Source organism: Heptranchias perlo, chromosome 27, assembly GCF_035084215.1.
Source record: "Heptranchias perlo isolate sHepPer1 chromosome 27, sHepPer1.hap1, whole genome shotgun sequence".
NCBI classification, from domain to species: Eukaryota; Metazoa; Chordata; class Chondrichthyes; order Hexanchiformes; family Hexanchidae; genus Heptranchias; species Heptranchias perlo.
The window spans coordinates 4,137,603-4,152,610 of NC_090351.1; the positions used below are offsets into that span (position 1 = coordinate 4,137,603).

A 15,008-nucleotide genomic window follows, 5' to 3' on the forward strand; every position below is an offset into this window, starting at 1 on the left:
CCTGAACTTGTCACACAACAGCTGCTGAGGTGAAACCAGGAGCAGAGATTCTCCGGGACGGGGACCCGGCCTTTATAAGGTAAGGACAATAATATTTACACATGTCACGTGATCAGACAGTCACATGGTCAACCTCCAACCAGAGCTGGAAACCCGACATGCTACAGGGGTCAAAGGTCCAAACAGTGTCATCAACAATCCCCAGAGGTCAACTCCAAGTAGTGCGGGTTTTAAACCTTTCTAAAAAATATTTGTATTTCAAATATTCTGCTAATAAATATGCTGAATCTATATTATACACAATAAATACAAGTTAAATGCTACAATGGGGTACAGCTGGACAGAATTCAAACATCTCCCCGTCATCCTGCACCTCACCGAGACCAGCGGCAGCCAAACCCTTCACACTCCCTCTCACTCCCCCTCTCACACTCCCTCACACTCCTCCCCTCACCCCCCCAAACACTCCTCCTCTCACACTCCTCCCCTCACACTCCTCCCCTCACTCCCCCAAACACTCCCCCAAACACTCCCCCTCACACTCCTCCGCTCACTCCTCCGCTCACTCCCCCAAACACTCCCCCAAACACTCCTCCCCTCACTCCCCCTCACACTCCTCCGCTCACTCCCCCAAACACTCCCCCAAACACTCCTCCCCTCACTCCCCCAAACACTCCCCCAAACACTCCTCCCCTCACTCCCCCAAACACTCCCCCTCACTCCCCCAAACACTCCCCTTCTCACTCCCCCTCTCACTCCCCCTAGTCACACACTCCCTCCGCCCCCCTCCTCACACACACTATCTCTCCTTTAACACAATGTGCCCGGTACATAGACTCAGAAGGTGACCGTACAGCAGACAGGAGCAGGTACCAGTGCAGCAGCTCATCCTTCCTGAAACGTTCTGGTGCCAGGTGGCCCAGGACACATGCAGTTCAGGCCTGCGAGCGTCAAATCTGTCGGATCCTTGGAACAGTTCATCTCACTACACGACCCGTAGCTGCTCATGGAATCTTGTTCCAGACGACCGTTTCCCCAGCTCCAGGTTTCCACGGTTACAGAAGACCCAAGACCACACAGTGGCTCTAGTGAGAGTACCATAGGCCAGAGGGAGTCCACGGTACGGGCTGGGGGAGGAGGGGGAGCCTGTCAGTCAGATTATAAGGTTATGAACTGGCAGATCGTCCAGGTAACAGAACAAAGAGTGATCATTCTGCAGGGCCCTCGTCCTGACACTTGGCACCAGGGCCCAGGGCACGTGAACAGGAAGCAAGGCCGCAGTCTATCCTGCACTCAGTGTCGTCACTGCCTGTCAGCCTTAGGGCTTGGCCTCGAGCCCGAGGACCCAAACCTTCTCTTCAGTGTGTAGAAATCTGTGGGCGGAAACAGAGAAAGGGGCCGTTAGCAGCTGGCTGCAACAGGTAACAAATGGTTATATCTGGGTAGAAGGAGACATTAAAAGGTTATGAGGGTTTGCAAAAAATTTCAGATACGATCTGCCCAGGAATTTGCAGCCAATCAGCTCACACACAAATTGTAACTCCCTGTTAGGAACAGGAGGAGGCCATTCAGCCCCTCGAGCCTGTTCCACCATTCAATTAGATCATTGCTGATCTGTATCTTAACTCCATTTACCCGCCATTGCTCCATATCCCTTAATACCCTTGACCCAACAAAAATCTATCCATCTCAGTCTTGAAAATGTTGATTGACCTCCATCATCCACAGCCTTTTGGGGAAGAAAATTCCCCCAAATTATGAGGGTTGAATTTTGAGGACAGGCTTTGACGAGACGAGGCTTGTATTGCCTTGAGCTTAGACGGTTGAGGGGTGATCTGACCAAAATGATAAAAGGATTTGATAGGGTAGAATCACAGAATCATAGAATCATAGAATCACAGAATCATAGAATCATAGAATCATAGAAGTTACAACATGGAAACAGGCCCTTCGGCCCAACATGTCCATGTCGCCCAGTTTATACCACTAAGCTAGTCCCAATTGCCTGCACTTGGCCCATATCCCTCTATACCCATCTTACCCATGGAACTGTCCAAATGCTTTTTAAAAGACAAAATTGTACCCGCCTCTACTACTGCCTCTGGCAGCTCGTTCCAGACACTCACCACCCTTTGAGTGAAAAAATTGCCCCTCTGGACCCTTTTGTATCTCTCCCCTCTCACCTTAAATCTATGCCCCCTCGTTATAGACTCCCCTACCTTTGGGAAAAGATTTTGACTATCTACCTTATCTATGCCCCTCATTATTTTATAGACTTCTATAAGATCACCCCTTAACCTCCTAGTCTCCAGGGAAAAAAGTCCCAGTCTGTCTAACCTCTCCCTATAAGTCAAACCATCAAGTCCCGGTAGCATCCTAGTAAATCTTTTCTGCACTCTTTCTAGTTTAATAATATCCTTTCTATAATAGGGTGACCAGAACTGTACACAGTACTCCAAGTGTGGCCTCACCAATGCCCTGTACAACTTCAACAAGACATCCCAACTCCTGCATTCAATGTTCTGACCAATGAAACCAAGCATGCCGAATGCCTTCTTCATCACCCTATCCACCTGTGACTCCACTTTCAAGGAGCTATGAACCTGTACTCCTAGATCTCTTTGTTCTATAACTCTCCCCAACGCCCTACCATTAACGGAGTAGGTCCTGGCCTGATTCGATCTACCAAAATGCATCACCTCACATTTATCTAAATTAAACTCCATCTGCCATTCATCGGCCCACTGGCCCAATTTATCAAGATCCCGTTGCAATCCTAGATAACCTTCTTCACTGTCCACAATGCCACCAATCTTGGTGTCATCTGCAAACTTACTAACCATGCCTCCTAAATTCTCATCCAAATCATTAATATAAATAACAAATAACAGCGGACCCAGCACCGATCCCTGAGGCACACCGCTGGACACAGGCATCCAGTTTGAAAAACAACCCTCTACAACCACCCTCTGTCTTCTGTCGTCAATCCAATTTTGTATCCAATTGGCTACCTCACCTTGGATCCCATGAGATTTAACCTTATGTAACAACCTACCATGCAGTACCTTGTCAAAGGCTTTGCTGAAGTCCATGTAGACCACGTCTACTGCACAGCCCTCATCTATCTTCTTGGTTACCCCTTCAAAAAACTCAATCAAATTCATGAGACATGATTTTCCTCTCACAAAACCATGCTGACTGTTCCTAATTAGTCCCTGCCTCTCCAAATGCCTGTCAATCCTGTCCCTCAGAATACCCTCTAACAACTTACCCACTACAGATGTCAGGCTCACCGGTCTGTAGTTCCCAGGCTATTCCCTGCCGCCCTTCTTAAACAAAGGCACAACATTTGCTACCCTCCAATCTTCAGGCACCTCACCTGTAGCTGTCGATGATTCAAATATCTCTGCTAGGGGACCCGCAATTTCCTCCCTAACCTCCCATAACGTCCTGGGATACATTTCATCAGGTCCCGGAGATTTATCTACCTTGATGCACGTTAAGACTTCCAGCACCTCCCTCTCTGTAATATGTACACTCCTCAAGACATCACTATTTATTTCCCCAAGTTCCCTAACATCCATGCCTTTCTCAACCGTAAATACCGATGCGAAATATTCATTTAGGATCTCACCCATCTCTTGTGGTTCCGCACATAGATGACCTTGTTGATCCTTAAGAGGCCCAACTCTCTCCCTAGTTACTCTTTTGCCCTTTATGTATTTGTAGAAGCTCTTTGGATTCTCCTTTGCCTTATCTGCCAAAGCAATCTCATGTCCCCTTTTTGCCCTCCTGATTTCTCTCTTAACTCTACTCCGGCAATCTCTATACTCTTCAAGGGATCCACTTGATCCCAGCTGCCTATGCATGTCATATGCCTCCTTCTTCTTTTTGACTGGGGCCTCAATCTCCCGAGTCATCCAAGGTTCCCTACTTCTACCAGCCTTGCCCTTCACTTTATAAGGAATGTGCTTACCCTGAACTCTGGTTAACACACTTTTGAAAGCCTTCCACTCACCAGACGTCCCTTTGCCTGCCAACAGACTCTCCCAATCAACTTCTGAAAGTTTCTGTCTAATACCATCAAAATTGGCCTTTCCCCAATTTAGAATTTTAACTTTTGGGCCAGGGCAATCCTTCTCCATAGCTATCTTAAAACTAATGGAATTATGATCACTGGTCCCAAAGTGATCCCTCACTAACACTTCTGTCACCTGCCCTTCCTTATTTCCCAAGAGGAGGTCAAGTTTTGCCCCCTCTCTAGTCGGGCCATCCACATACTGAATGAGAAATTCCTCCTGAATACACTCAACAAATTTCTCTCCATCCAAGCCCCTAATGCTATGGCTGTCCCAGTCAATGTTGGGAAAGTTAAAGTCCCCTACTATTACCACCCTATTTTTCTTGCAGCTGTCTGTAATCTCCTTACATATTTGCTCCTCAATTTCCCGTTGACTATTTGGGGGTCTGTAGTACAATCCTATCAAAGTGATCTCTCCCTTCTTATTTTTCAATTCAGTTCAGTTCAGGCAGATAGAGGGAAACTATCTCCTCTGGTGGAGAGTCCAGAACAAGGGGACATAATCTTAAAATTAGAGCTAGGCCGTTCAGGGGTGATGTCAGGAAACACTTCTTCACACAAAGGGGAGTGGGAATCTGGAATTCTCTCCCCCAAAAAGGCTGTGGATGATGAGGGGGCAATTGGAGCTTTCAAGACTGAGATCGATAGATTTTTGTTGGGTAAGGGTATCGAGGGATATGGAGCAAAGGAGGATAAATGGAGTTGAGGTCCAGATCAGCCATGATGTAATAGAATGGCGGAACAGGCTCAGGGGCTGAATGGCCTCCTCCTGTTCCTATGAGAGGGGAAGATCGGGGAGTGCTGGTTAGGAGATGCCAAGACTAGGTTTTGAGAGCCTGCAGAGTGTAAAGGGAAGACAGGAGGTAGGTGAGGGGGGGTCCACAGTTCTGGGGTACCGGGAAAGAATGGCTTGGGGTGGGAGACAGTGCGATGAGTCTTGATTTCAACAGTGAGGAGGAGGAAGGGGCAGGACAGCGCAGAGGGCGGCACGCGGCGCAGGGGGGGCGGCACGCGGCGCAGGGGGGGGCGGCACGCGGCGCAGGGGGGGCGGCACGCGGCGCAGGGGGGGCGGCACGCGGCGCAGGGGGGGCGGCACGCGGCGCAGGGGGACGGCACGCGGCGCAGGGGGACGGCACGCGGCGCAGGGGGACGGCCGCTCCCTCGGGTGAGCCCCCCATCGCGAGTGTTGGGCCGAGACGCTCCTACCTGTAATGACGGTTTGCTTCCTCTTGCGGTTGTGCGGTGACTGCGTCTGGTTCGCGTCCTGTCGTGTCGGCATGTCCCCCTCCTGGGCCCCGCCTCTCGGCCACAGTGGGTTCGAGGGCCCCTTTCGCGGGCCGCTGCACACGGAGGGTCTGTAGAACGCCGGGACGTCCCGGCTCGACACCGCCTCCCACTGAAGGGCCCCCGGCACAGGCCGCTCCTCCTCAAAGTCGAAGCCCCACCTGCGTTTCGCCGCCTCCAGCCCGTCCCTCAGCTCGCTCCGCAGCTCCGCTCCCAGCAGCTGCCGGTCCACGGGGCCAAAGAGATTCCGACAGACCTTCGCGGGTTTCCCACCCACTCCTCGCCACAGATCAATGGGAAGGGACATCGCCTCACCCTGCAAATCACAAGGTGAAATATTCACACACTGACCGCCCACACTGTCACATACACAGGAAGATTGTGCTGGAAGGTGGGATTAGAATGGGCACCTGGTTGTTTCTCGAGCCAGGGTGGACACAATGGGCCGAACGGCCCCCTTCTGTGCTATATCTTTTCTATGGTTCTACAGGCACAGAGCCACACAGGGCAGCGAGACAGGGGCCCGGCTGCTGGTCTCTACTGGGCAGCGAGACAGGGGCCTGGCTGCTGGTCTGTACTGGGCAGCGAGACAGGGGATGGGTTGGACTCGGTGCTGCTAGTTTTGCCAAGCTAAGTACTGGAATGTAGACAGTGTAAAGAGGGAGCGGGGGCTGAGATCACGGTTTTAATTGTGATGAGTGATGATGCTCAATATTAATACACAGAAAGAAGCAGAAAAAAAGGACTGGTTTTTGAAATCAGACTTTTGGTGTTTAGTTTATGTCAGAAATTTCCACACAAGCGGTTCAGAAAACGGAGTGTTCGAGTCACAGTTGCAACTCCGAGGCAAACCCACACCGTCTCACCGTCTGCAGCAGTGAGGCAGCCTCTGCTCTGGTTTCACTTTCATCCAGTCATCAGCTGGTGAGTAAAAAGAAAGTAACACAAGAGAGAGTGAGAGTGACAAACTGAAAATGGAACTGAGAGAGAGAGAGAGAGAGAGACAGAGATATAGATAGACAGAGAGAGAGAGACAGAGAGACAGACAGAGAGACAGAGAGAGACAGACAGAGAGAGAGATATAGAGAGAGACAGACACAGAGATATAGACAGACAGAGAGAGAAAGAGAGACAGAGATATAGATAGACAGAGAGACAGAGAGACAGAGATATAGATAGACAGAGAGTGAGAGAGAGAGAACAACAGAGATATGGATAGACAGAGAGACAGATGTAGGTAGAGAGTGAGAGAGAGAGAGAGAGAGATACACAGAGACAGAGAGACAGATAGACAGAGAGAGTAAGAGTGACAAACTGAAAATGGAACTGACAGAGAGAGAGAACGAGAGAGAGAGACAGAGACAGAGATATAGATAGACTGAGAGAGAGAGAGAGTGACACAGACAGACAGACACACAGACGGATAGAGAGGGAGACAGATGGAGTCATAGAGACACTGGCAAAATTGCTGTTGGTGACACCCAGTTAAGCAAGCGAGTTTGAGCAGTATGACAGGACAGTGAGTCAGTCCCTCACCCTGCATCAGTCCAATTGTAGAAGGATTAGAGGGGAGCTGAGGAGAATTTTTTTCACCCAGAGGGTGGTGGGGGTCTGGAACTCACTGCCTGAAAGGGTGGGAGAGGCAGAAACCCTCAACTCATTTAAAAAGTACTTGGATGTGCACCTGAAGTGCCGTAACCTACAGGGCTACGGGCCAAGTGCTGGAAAGTGGGGTTAGGCTGGATAGCTCTATTTCGGCCACGATGGACCGAATGGTCTCCTTCTGTGCCGTAAATTTCTATGATTCTAAGTGCTGCTCAATCGAACTGGATCAGATCGAGTACATCACAACAGGAACAGGACTGGATCACAGATGGAGTCCAGATTTAAAAAGAACAAATCTGAAGTGCATCAAAATGAACAGAATGCACACATCCCTGGGGGGGGAGGGAGAGAGGGGGAGAGGGGGAAGAGAGAGACCTGTGAAGTCCCCCTCTCCCACACTGTCCCCAGCGACCCCCCTCCCACACTGTCCCCAGCGACCCCCCTCCCACACTGTCCCCAGCGACCCCCCTCCCACACTGTCCCCAGCGACCCCCCTCCCACACTGTCCCCAGCGACCCCCCCCTCCCACGCTGTCCCCAGCGACCCCCCCTCCCACACTGTCCCCAGCGACCCCCTCCCACACTGTCCCCAGCGACCCCCCTCCCACACTGTCCCCAGCGACCCCCCCTCCCACACTGTCCCCAGCGACCCCCCCCTCCCACACTGTCCCCAGCGACCCCCCCTCCCACACTGTCCCCAGCGACCCCCCCTCCCACACTGTCCCCAGCGACCCCCCTCCCACACTGTCCCCAGCGACCCCCCTCCCACACTGTCCCCAGCGACCCCCCCCTCCCACACTGTCCCCAGCGACCCCCCCTCCCACACTGTCCCCAGCGACCCCCCCCTCCCACACTGTCCCCAGCGACCCCCCTCCCACATTGTCCCCAGCGACCCCCCCTCCCACATTGTCCCCAGCGACCCCCCTCCCACACTGTCCCCAGCGACCCCCCCTCCCACACTGTCCCCAGCGACCCCCCCTCCCACACTGTCCCCAGCGACCCCCCCTCCCACACTGTCCCCAGCGACCCCCCCCTCCCACACTGTCCCCAGCGACCCCCCTCCCACACTGTCCCCAGCGACCCCCCCTCCCACACTGTCCCCAGCGACCCCCCCCTCCCACACTGTCCCCAGCGACCCCCCTCCCACATTGTCCCCAGCGACCCCCCTCCCACATTGTCCCCAGCGACCCCCCCTCCCACATTATCCCCAGCGACCCCCCCTCCCACACTGTCCCCAGCGACCCCCCCCCTCCCACACTGTCCCCAGCGACCCCCCCCTCCCACACTGTCCCCAGCGACCCCCCCTCCCACATTATCCCCAGCGACCCCCCCCTCCCACACTGTCCCCAGCGACCCCCCCCTCCCACACTGTCCCCAGCGACCCCCCCTCCCACATTATCCCCAGCGACCCCCCCTCCCACGCTGTCCCCAGCGACCCCCCCCTCCCACGCTGTCCCCAGCGACCCCCCCTCCCACACTGTCCCCAGCGACCCCCCCCTCCCACACTGTCCCCAGCGACCCCCCCCTCCCACACTGTCCCCAGCGACCCCCCCCTCCTTTTCTGGGACATGTCCTGACTCGTCCTCAGCCGTCCTTTAAAACCCGACTGTCACAGAACCTATTAAAGTTCCCGAGTAATCGCCTTCTGGGTATTTCTGGTTTAATTCAGAGAACCTGAGAGTGACACAGAAAGAAGCCTGGGCTGCAGTGAGGGGGCAAACTGGCATTGGAATTAGGGGGTGAGAGACGGGCAGGTGTTCGATTGAGGGGTCAGGGGGGTGAGAGACGGGCAGGGGTTGGATTGAGGGGTCGGGGGCAGTGAGAGACGGGCAGGGGTTGGATTGAGGGGTCAGGGGGTGAGAGACGGGCAGTGGTTGGATTGAGGGGTCAGGGGGTGAGAGACGGGCAGGGGTTGGATTGAGGGGTCAGGGGGTGAGAGACGGGCAGGGGTTGGATTGAGGGGTCGGGGGGTGAGAGACGGGCAGGGGTTGGATTGAGGGGTCGGGGGCAGTGAGAGACGGGCAGTGGTTGGATTGAGGGGTCAGGGGGTGAGAGACGGGCAGGGGTTGGATTGAGGGGTCAGGGGGTGAGAGACGGGCAGGGGTTGGATTGAGGGGTCGGGGGGTGAGAGACGGGCAGTGGTTGGATTGAGGGGTCGGGGGGTGAGAGACGGGCAGGGGTTGGATTGAGGGGTCGGGGGGTGAGAGACGGGCAGGGGTTGGATTGAGGGGTCGGGGGGTGAGAGACGGGCAGGGGTTGGATTGAGGGGTCGGGGGGTGAGAGACGGGCAGGGGTTGGATTGAGGGGTCGGGGGGTGAGAGACGGGCAGGGGCCACGGTGAACATGGGGCAGTTGAGCCGTTGATGAGGGGTGCAGGCGGATGGACGATGTCCTTTGCTCGGGAGGGTAGGAGAGATGGGATGAGTCATCTTTACAAGTCATAGCTTTGCCCAGGCATGTTCAGTGAACTCAGGGACAGGACTAGACATGTCAGAACACTACACTGTGCCCTAGTAACCAGCCCATCACCTCACCCCTATAATACCAGCTCGGGGGGGGGGCACAAGAAACATAGCAACCAGCTCTGCCCCATCCATCCAAGCTTCTCTCTCCAGATTCCCTGTCCCTCTACACCCAGCCTTAATAACCGCTCGCAATCCGAGCTCAAGCTCACACTCTGGGGGTGAGGGGGCGAATACTATTTTGAACGCCCCCCGGACACAACCAGACCCTGCTTATCGGGGAGGGAAGAGTGGCGGCGGGACCCGCGCCCTGCTGGGACCCCGGGATGTGCTGGGACCCCCCACGTCCTGCTGGGACCCCGGGATGTGCTGGGACCCAGTGACTCGGTGTGAGAGATTCCAGCGCAGAAGGTGCGCGGTCTCAGCCAGGAGGGGACAGGGATCGGGATCAGGACAGGGATCAGGGACAGGGATCAGGACAGGGACAGGGATCAGGACATGGATCAGGACAGGGATCAGGGACAGCGACAGGGATCAGGGACAGCGACAGGGATCAGGACAGGGATCAGGGACAGCGACAGGGATCAGGACAGGGATCAGGACAGGGACAGGGATCAGGACAGGGATCAGGACAGGGACAGGGACAGGGATCAGGACAGGGACAGGGATCAGGACAGGGATCAGGGACAGGGATCAGGACAGGGACAGGGATCAGGACAGGGATCAGGGACAGGGATCAGGACAGGGATCAGGACAGGGACAGGGATCAGGACAGGGACAGGGATCAGGACAGGGATCAGGACAGGGACAGGGATCAGGACAGGGACAGGGACAGGGATCAGGACAGGGACAGGGATCAGGACAGGGATCAGGACAGGGACAGGGATCAGGACAGGGACAGGGATCAGGACAGGGACAGGGATCAGGGATCAGGACAGGGATCAGGGATCAGGACAGGGACAGGGATCAGGACAGGGATCAGGACAGGGACAGGGATCAGGGATCAGGACAGGGACAGGGATCAGGAAAGGGACAGGGATCAGGGATCAGGACAGGGACAGGGATCAGGACCGGGCATCAACATCCAAACACACACAGACCGACTAACGGGTTGCGGCGTTTGAAGCCAAACCAGTTCTTTAATATAAACAATTCGTGATTAATATGATTGTAAGTTTATATATTCTATACATTTTTCCCGGGTGCAGCCAATCTCCTCACTGGCACGGAATTAACCCGTTTCCTTATTCCCATTAAAGACACTCACCGTGTCAGCAACACATAAACTCCGGGTGATATCCCAGGAACAGTCTGTACCGAGCCGGGTGAAATCCCAGGGACAGTCTGTACCGAGCCGGGTGAAATCCTTGGAGCAGTCTGTACCGAGCCGGGTGATATCCCAGGGACGGTCTGTACCGAGCCGGGTGAAATCCTTGGAGCAGTCTGTACCGAGCCGGGTGAAATCCTTGGAGCAGTCTGTACCGAGCCGGGTGAAATCCCAGGAACAGTCTGTACCGAGCCGGGTGAAATCCTTGGAGCAGTCTGTACCGAGCCGGGTGAAATCCCAGGAACAGTCTGTACCGAGCCGGGTGAAATCCTTGGAGCAGTCTGTACCGAGCCGGGTGATATCCCAGGGACGGTCTGTACCGAGCCGGGTGAAATCCCAGGAGCAGTCTGTATCGAGCCGGGTGATATCCCAGGGACAGTCTGTACCGAGCCGGGTGATATCCCAGGGACGGTCTGTACCGAGCCGGGTGATATCCCAGGGACAGTCTGTACCGAGCCGGGTGATATCCCAGGGACGGTCTGTTCCGAGCCGGGTGATATCCCAGGGACAGTCTGTATCGAGCCGGGTGATATCCCAGGGACAGTCTGTACCGAGCCGGGTGATATCCCAGGGACGGTCTGTACCGAGCCGGGTGATATCCCAGGGACAGTCTGTACCGAGCCGGGTGATATCCCAGGGACGGTCTGTTCCGAGCCGGGTGATATCCCAGGGACGGTCTGTTCCGAGCCGGGTGATATCCCAGGGACGGTCTGTACCGAGCCGGGTGATATCCCAGGGACGGTCTGTACCGAGCCGGGTGATATCCCAGGGACGGTCTGTTCCGAGCCGGGTGATATCCCAGGGACAGTCTGTACCGAGCCGGGTGATATCCCAGGGACGGTCTGTACCGAGCCGGGTGATATCCCAGGGACGGTCTGTTCCGAGCCGGGTGAAATCCCAGGGACGGTCTGTACCGAGCCGGGTGATATCCCAGGGACAGTCTGTACCGAGCCGGGTGATATCCCAGGAGCAGTCTGTACCGAGCCGGGTGATATCCCAGGGACGGTCTGTACCGAGCCGGGTGAAATCCCAGGGACGGTCTGTACCGAGCCGGGTGATATCCCAGGGACGGTCTGTTCCGAGCCGGGTGATATCCCAGGGACGGTCTGTTCCGAGCCGGGTCGAGTATGCTCAGCACTGGGCTGCAGCCCTTTATGAGAGACACAACCCGCGATTGCAGCATGTTGCATAATATTCCTGATCATATGATGTGTGGGGTCCGCCCAGAGAGGGGAGGAGACCAGAAATAAACATAACGCCCACATCAGCTGGAGCCCGGGTGCCTCCTCTCACCCCCTGTCAGGGGGAGATACAGCCCCAGCCTGCCCAGGAGCGGGTCACCCAGGGTCTCAGTGCCCGCTGTTTCTCACCCCTATACCTGACTACAACAGCCCCCCAGACAAGCCGACCAGAGGAGGCGGAACCCCCGCCGAAAACCCAAACCACTTCCAAACAAAGATAGATTGCGACCACCACCTCTTCCAGGGGCGATGCTCTCTTGCAGTGCACAGGAGTCAGGGAGAGAGGGCGGCTGTCGTCCTCATCGGGAGCTGGAAGAAAGAATTCCCATCTCCCTGGAGAGGAAAAAAAGACAGAACTTGTCTTTCTGTCGCACCTTTCACCACCTCAGGACACCCCAAAGTGCTTTACAGCCAATGAAGTATTCTGGAAGTGGAGTCACTATCGTTTTGAAGCAGCCAATTTGCGCACAGCAAGATCCCACAAACAGCAATGTGATAAATGGCCAGATAATCTGTTTTAGTGATGTTGGTTGAGGGATAAATATCAGCCAGGATACTGGGGAGAACTCCCCTGCTCTTCTTCGAAATATTGCCATGGGATCTTTTACCACATGGCCATCGCATCCAAAAGACAGTGTAGTACTCCCTCGGAGTGTCAGCCTGGATTATAGGCTCAAGCCTCTGGACTACGGCTTCAACCCACAACCATCTTTTTTTATTCGTTCATGGGATGTGGGCGTCGCTGGCGAGGCCAGCATTTATTGCCCATCCCTAATTACCCTTGAGAAGGTGGTGATGAGCCGCCTTCTTGAACCGCTGCAGTCCGTGTGGTGAAGGTTCTCCCACAGTGCTGTTAGGAAGGGAGTTCCAGGATTTTGACCAGCGACGATGAAGGAACGACAATATATTTCCAAGTCGGGATGGTGTGTGACTTGGAGGGGAACGTGCAGGTGGTGTTGTTCCCATGTACCTGCTGCTCTTGTCCTTCTAGGTGGTAGAGGTCGCGGGTTTGGGAGGTGCTGTCGAAGAAGCCTTGGCGAGTTGCTGCAGTGCATCCTGTGGATGGTACACACTGCAGCCACTGTGCGTTGGTGGTGAAGGGAGTGAATGTTTAGGGTGGTGGATGGGGTGCCAATCAAGCGGGCTGCTTTGTCCTGGATGGTGTTCGAGCTTCTTGAGTGTTGTTGGAGCTGCACTCATCCAGGCAAGTGGAGAGTATTCCATCACACTCCTGACTTGTGCCTTGTAGATGGTGGAAAGGCTTTGGGGAGTCAGGAGGTGAGTCACTCACTCCAAGGTAAGAGGGCTACCCACTGAGCCACAACTGACACCTAAACAAGTTCCTGTACAGGGTGAATATGCTTTACAAATAGTGAGCAGGAAGCAGAAAGCTATTTCTTTTCTTGTTAAATTGCAAGAAGGAGACTGGAGCTCAGTTGTTTGCAACAGACAGGCAGATTCTTCAGTCTGTGGATTAACCAAGATACAGAAGCTTGATTCAAGTTAATAGCCATGTTATTAGTTGTTTGAAGGACAGTGGATATTTTATTTGTAAACTCGAATCAGACATAGTAATCGTGTTGATTGCTGGAAAAGAGTGTAATGTTATAGACAAAGTTACAATCTCTGTGGCTGTTCCTGGGAGGGAGACAATTATTGCCTCAGTGTGAACACAGTGACATGAAAAACTTCTTTTGCCATAAACACACTGCCAAAGTTGCTCAACTTTAGTCCAGTGCAGTTCAGTTTCAGGTAATTGAAATTGATATTTGGCTCCATGCAGTGGGAGGGATATCACCCACTCTGACAAACATCGCTCGGAGAGGACTAGGAAAGACTGTTTCATCCAAAAGTCTTGCCTCTTTTTAATAAACACATTGGGAGACATTAGGATGCCCCAGAATCATCAATCAAAATAATACAAATCTAACAAAATTGCCCCCTTTTTAAAGAGACACAAACAATAAACAGCCATCATACCAAAGAGAAAGGAAACTTATCAAATTAAATCATAATGTTGCCGATGTTGACAATACACTCCAGTCCCTACGGTGCTCACTGGTCGCGGAAAGCCTCAAGCGTACTGGCTCCTTCTCCAGGGCCGCCCGGGCACGGCCGCGGAAGGGAGACAGACAGACGGAGTGACCGCCCCCACGGGCCGGGTCCAGCCTGGACCTGTAGCTGGCCACCACGGTCAGGCCCAGGAGCAGACCCATTTGGAGGTCCTCTGACTTACCCGTCCCCCTCTGCACCGGGTGGCCAAAGATCAGGAGCGTGGGAGTGAAGTGCAGCCAGAAATTGAGGAGCAGCCCCGTCAAATAGTGAAACAGTGGCTGCAGCCTCTCACACTCTATATACATGTGGAAAACGGACTCATCCGGTCCAGAGATTTTACAGATTATCGGACTGTGTAAGAAATATATTTCTGAAGAAAATATTTGAACTCCTGTGGACTGATTTTATTCTTTATTCTGGGACATGGGTGGCACTGGCAAGTCAGTATTTATTGCCCATCCCTAGTTGCCCATGAGGGCATTAAGAGTCTACCACACTATGTGGGACTGGAGTCACCTGGTACAGGTGGCAAGTTCCCTTTCCTGAAGGACACTGATGGACCAGTTAGATGTTTACAATAATTCAGCAGTTTTCAGGGCCATTGTATCTGGTGCCAGCACACAAATTACCATAGATATTCAATTTAATATCACAACTTGCGATGATGGGATTTGAACTCATGACCTTCTGAGTTGCTAGTGTCCAGGTCCTAGGGTCTAAGGCCTAGCATATAAGGTCTGGGATTCAGGGCCTACACGCCATGGTGTAGTGCTGGGGGAATCCAGAACAAGGGGGCAGAATTTAAAATTAGAGCTAGTCTATTCAGGAGCGAAATCAGGAAGCACTTTTTCACATAAAGGGTGGTAGAAATTTGGAACTCTCTCCCTCAGAAGGCTGTGGATGCTGGGGGTCAATTGGACCTTTCAAAACTGAGATCGATAGATTTTGTTAGGT

The 15,008-nt window shown here is 53.8% G+C and overlaps 1 protein-coding gene across 1 annotated transcript; it reads right to left on the reverse strand.

Annotated features, from left to right (window-relative positions):
• Positions 1-754: 754 nt before the first annotated feature.
• On the reverse strand, positions 755-14,215 carry LOC137344325 (uncharacterized). Its single transcript, XM_068007187.1, has 4 exons — positions 14,050-14,215; positions 10,699-11,888; positions 5,288-5,681; positions 755-1,373 (listed from the first exon to the last, which is right to left on the reverse strand). The coding sequence occupies exons 1-4, from the start codon at positions 14,213-14,215 to the stop codon at positions 1,303-1,305; spliced, it is 1,821 nt and encodes a 606-aa protein (XP_067863288.1). The 3' UTR covers positions 755-1,302.
• Positions 14,216-15,008: the final 793 nt, after the last annotated feature.

What these genes read in the sequence shown, in the direction of transcription:
- LOC137344325 (XM_068007187.1), bottom strand. Translation starts at nt 14,215, where the DNA reads ATGGGTCTGCTCCTGGGCCTGACCGTGGTGGCCAGCTACAGGTCCAGG. An exon ending in TTCCGCGACCAGTGAGCACC is followed by an intron (nt 11,889 to 14,049) that starts GTAGGGACTGGA and finishes CCCAGTGCTGAG; the next exon opens with CATACTCGACCCGGCTCGGA. An exon ending in GTTTATGTGTTGCTGACACG is followed by an intron (nt 5,682 to 10,698) that starts GTGAGTGTCTTT and finishes TGTGATTTGCAG; the next exon opens with GGTGAGGCGATGTCCCTTCC.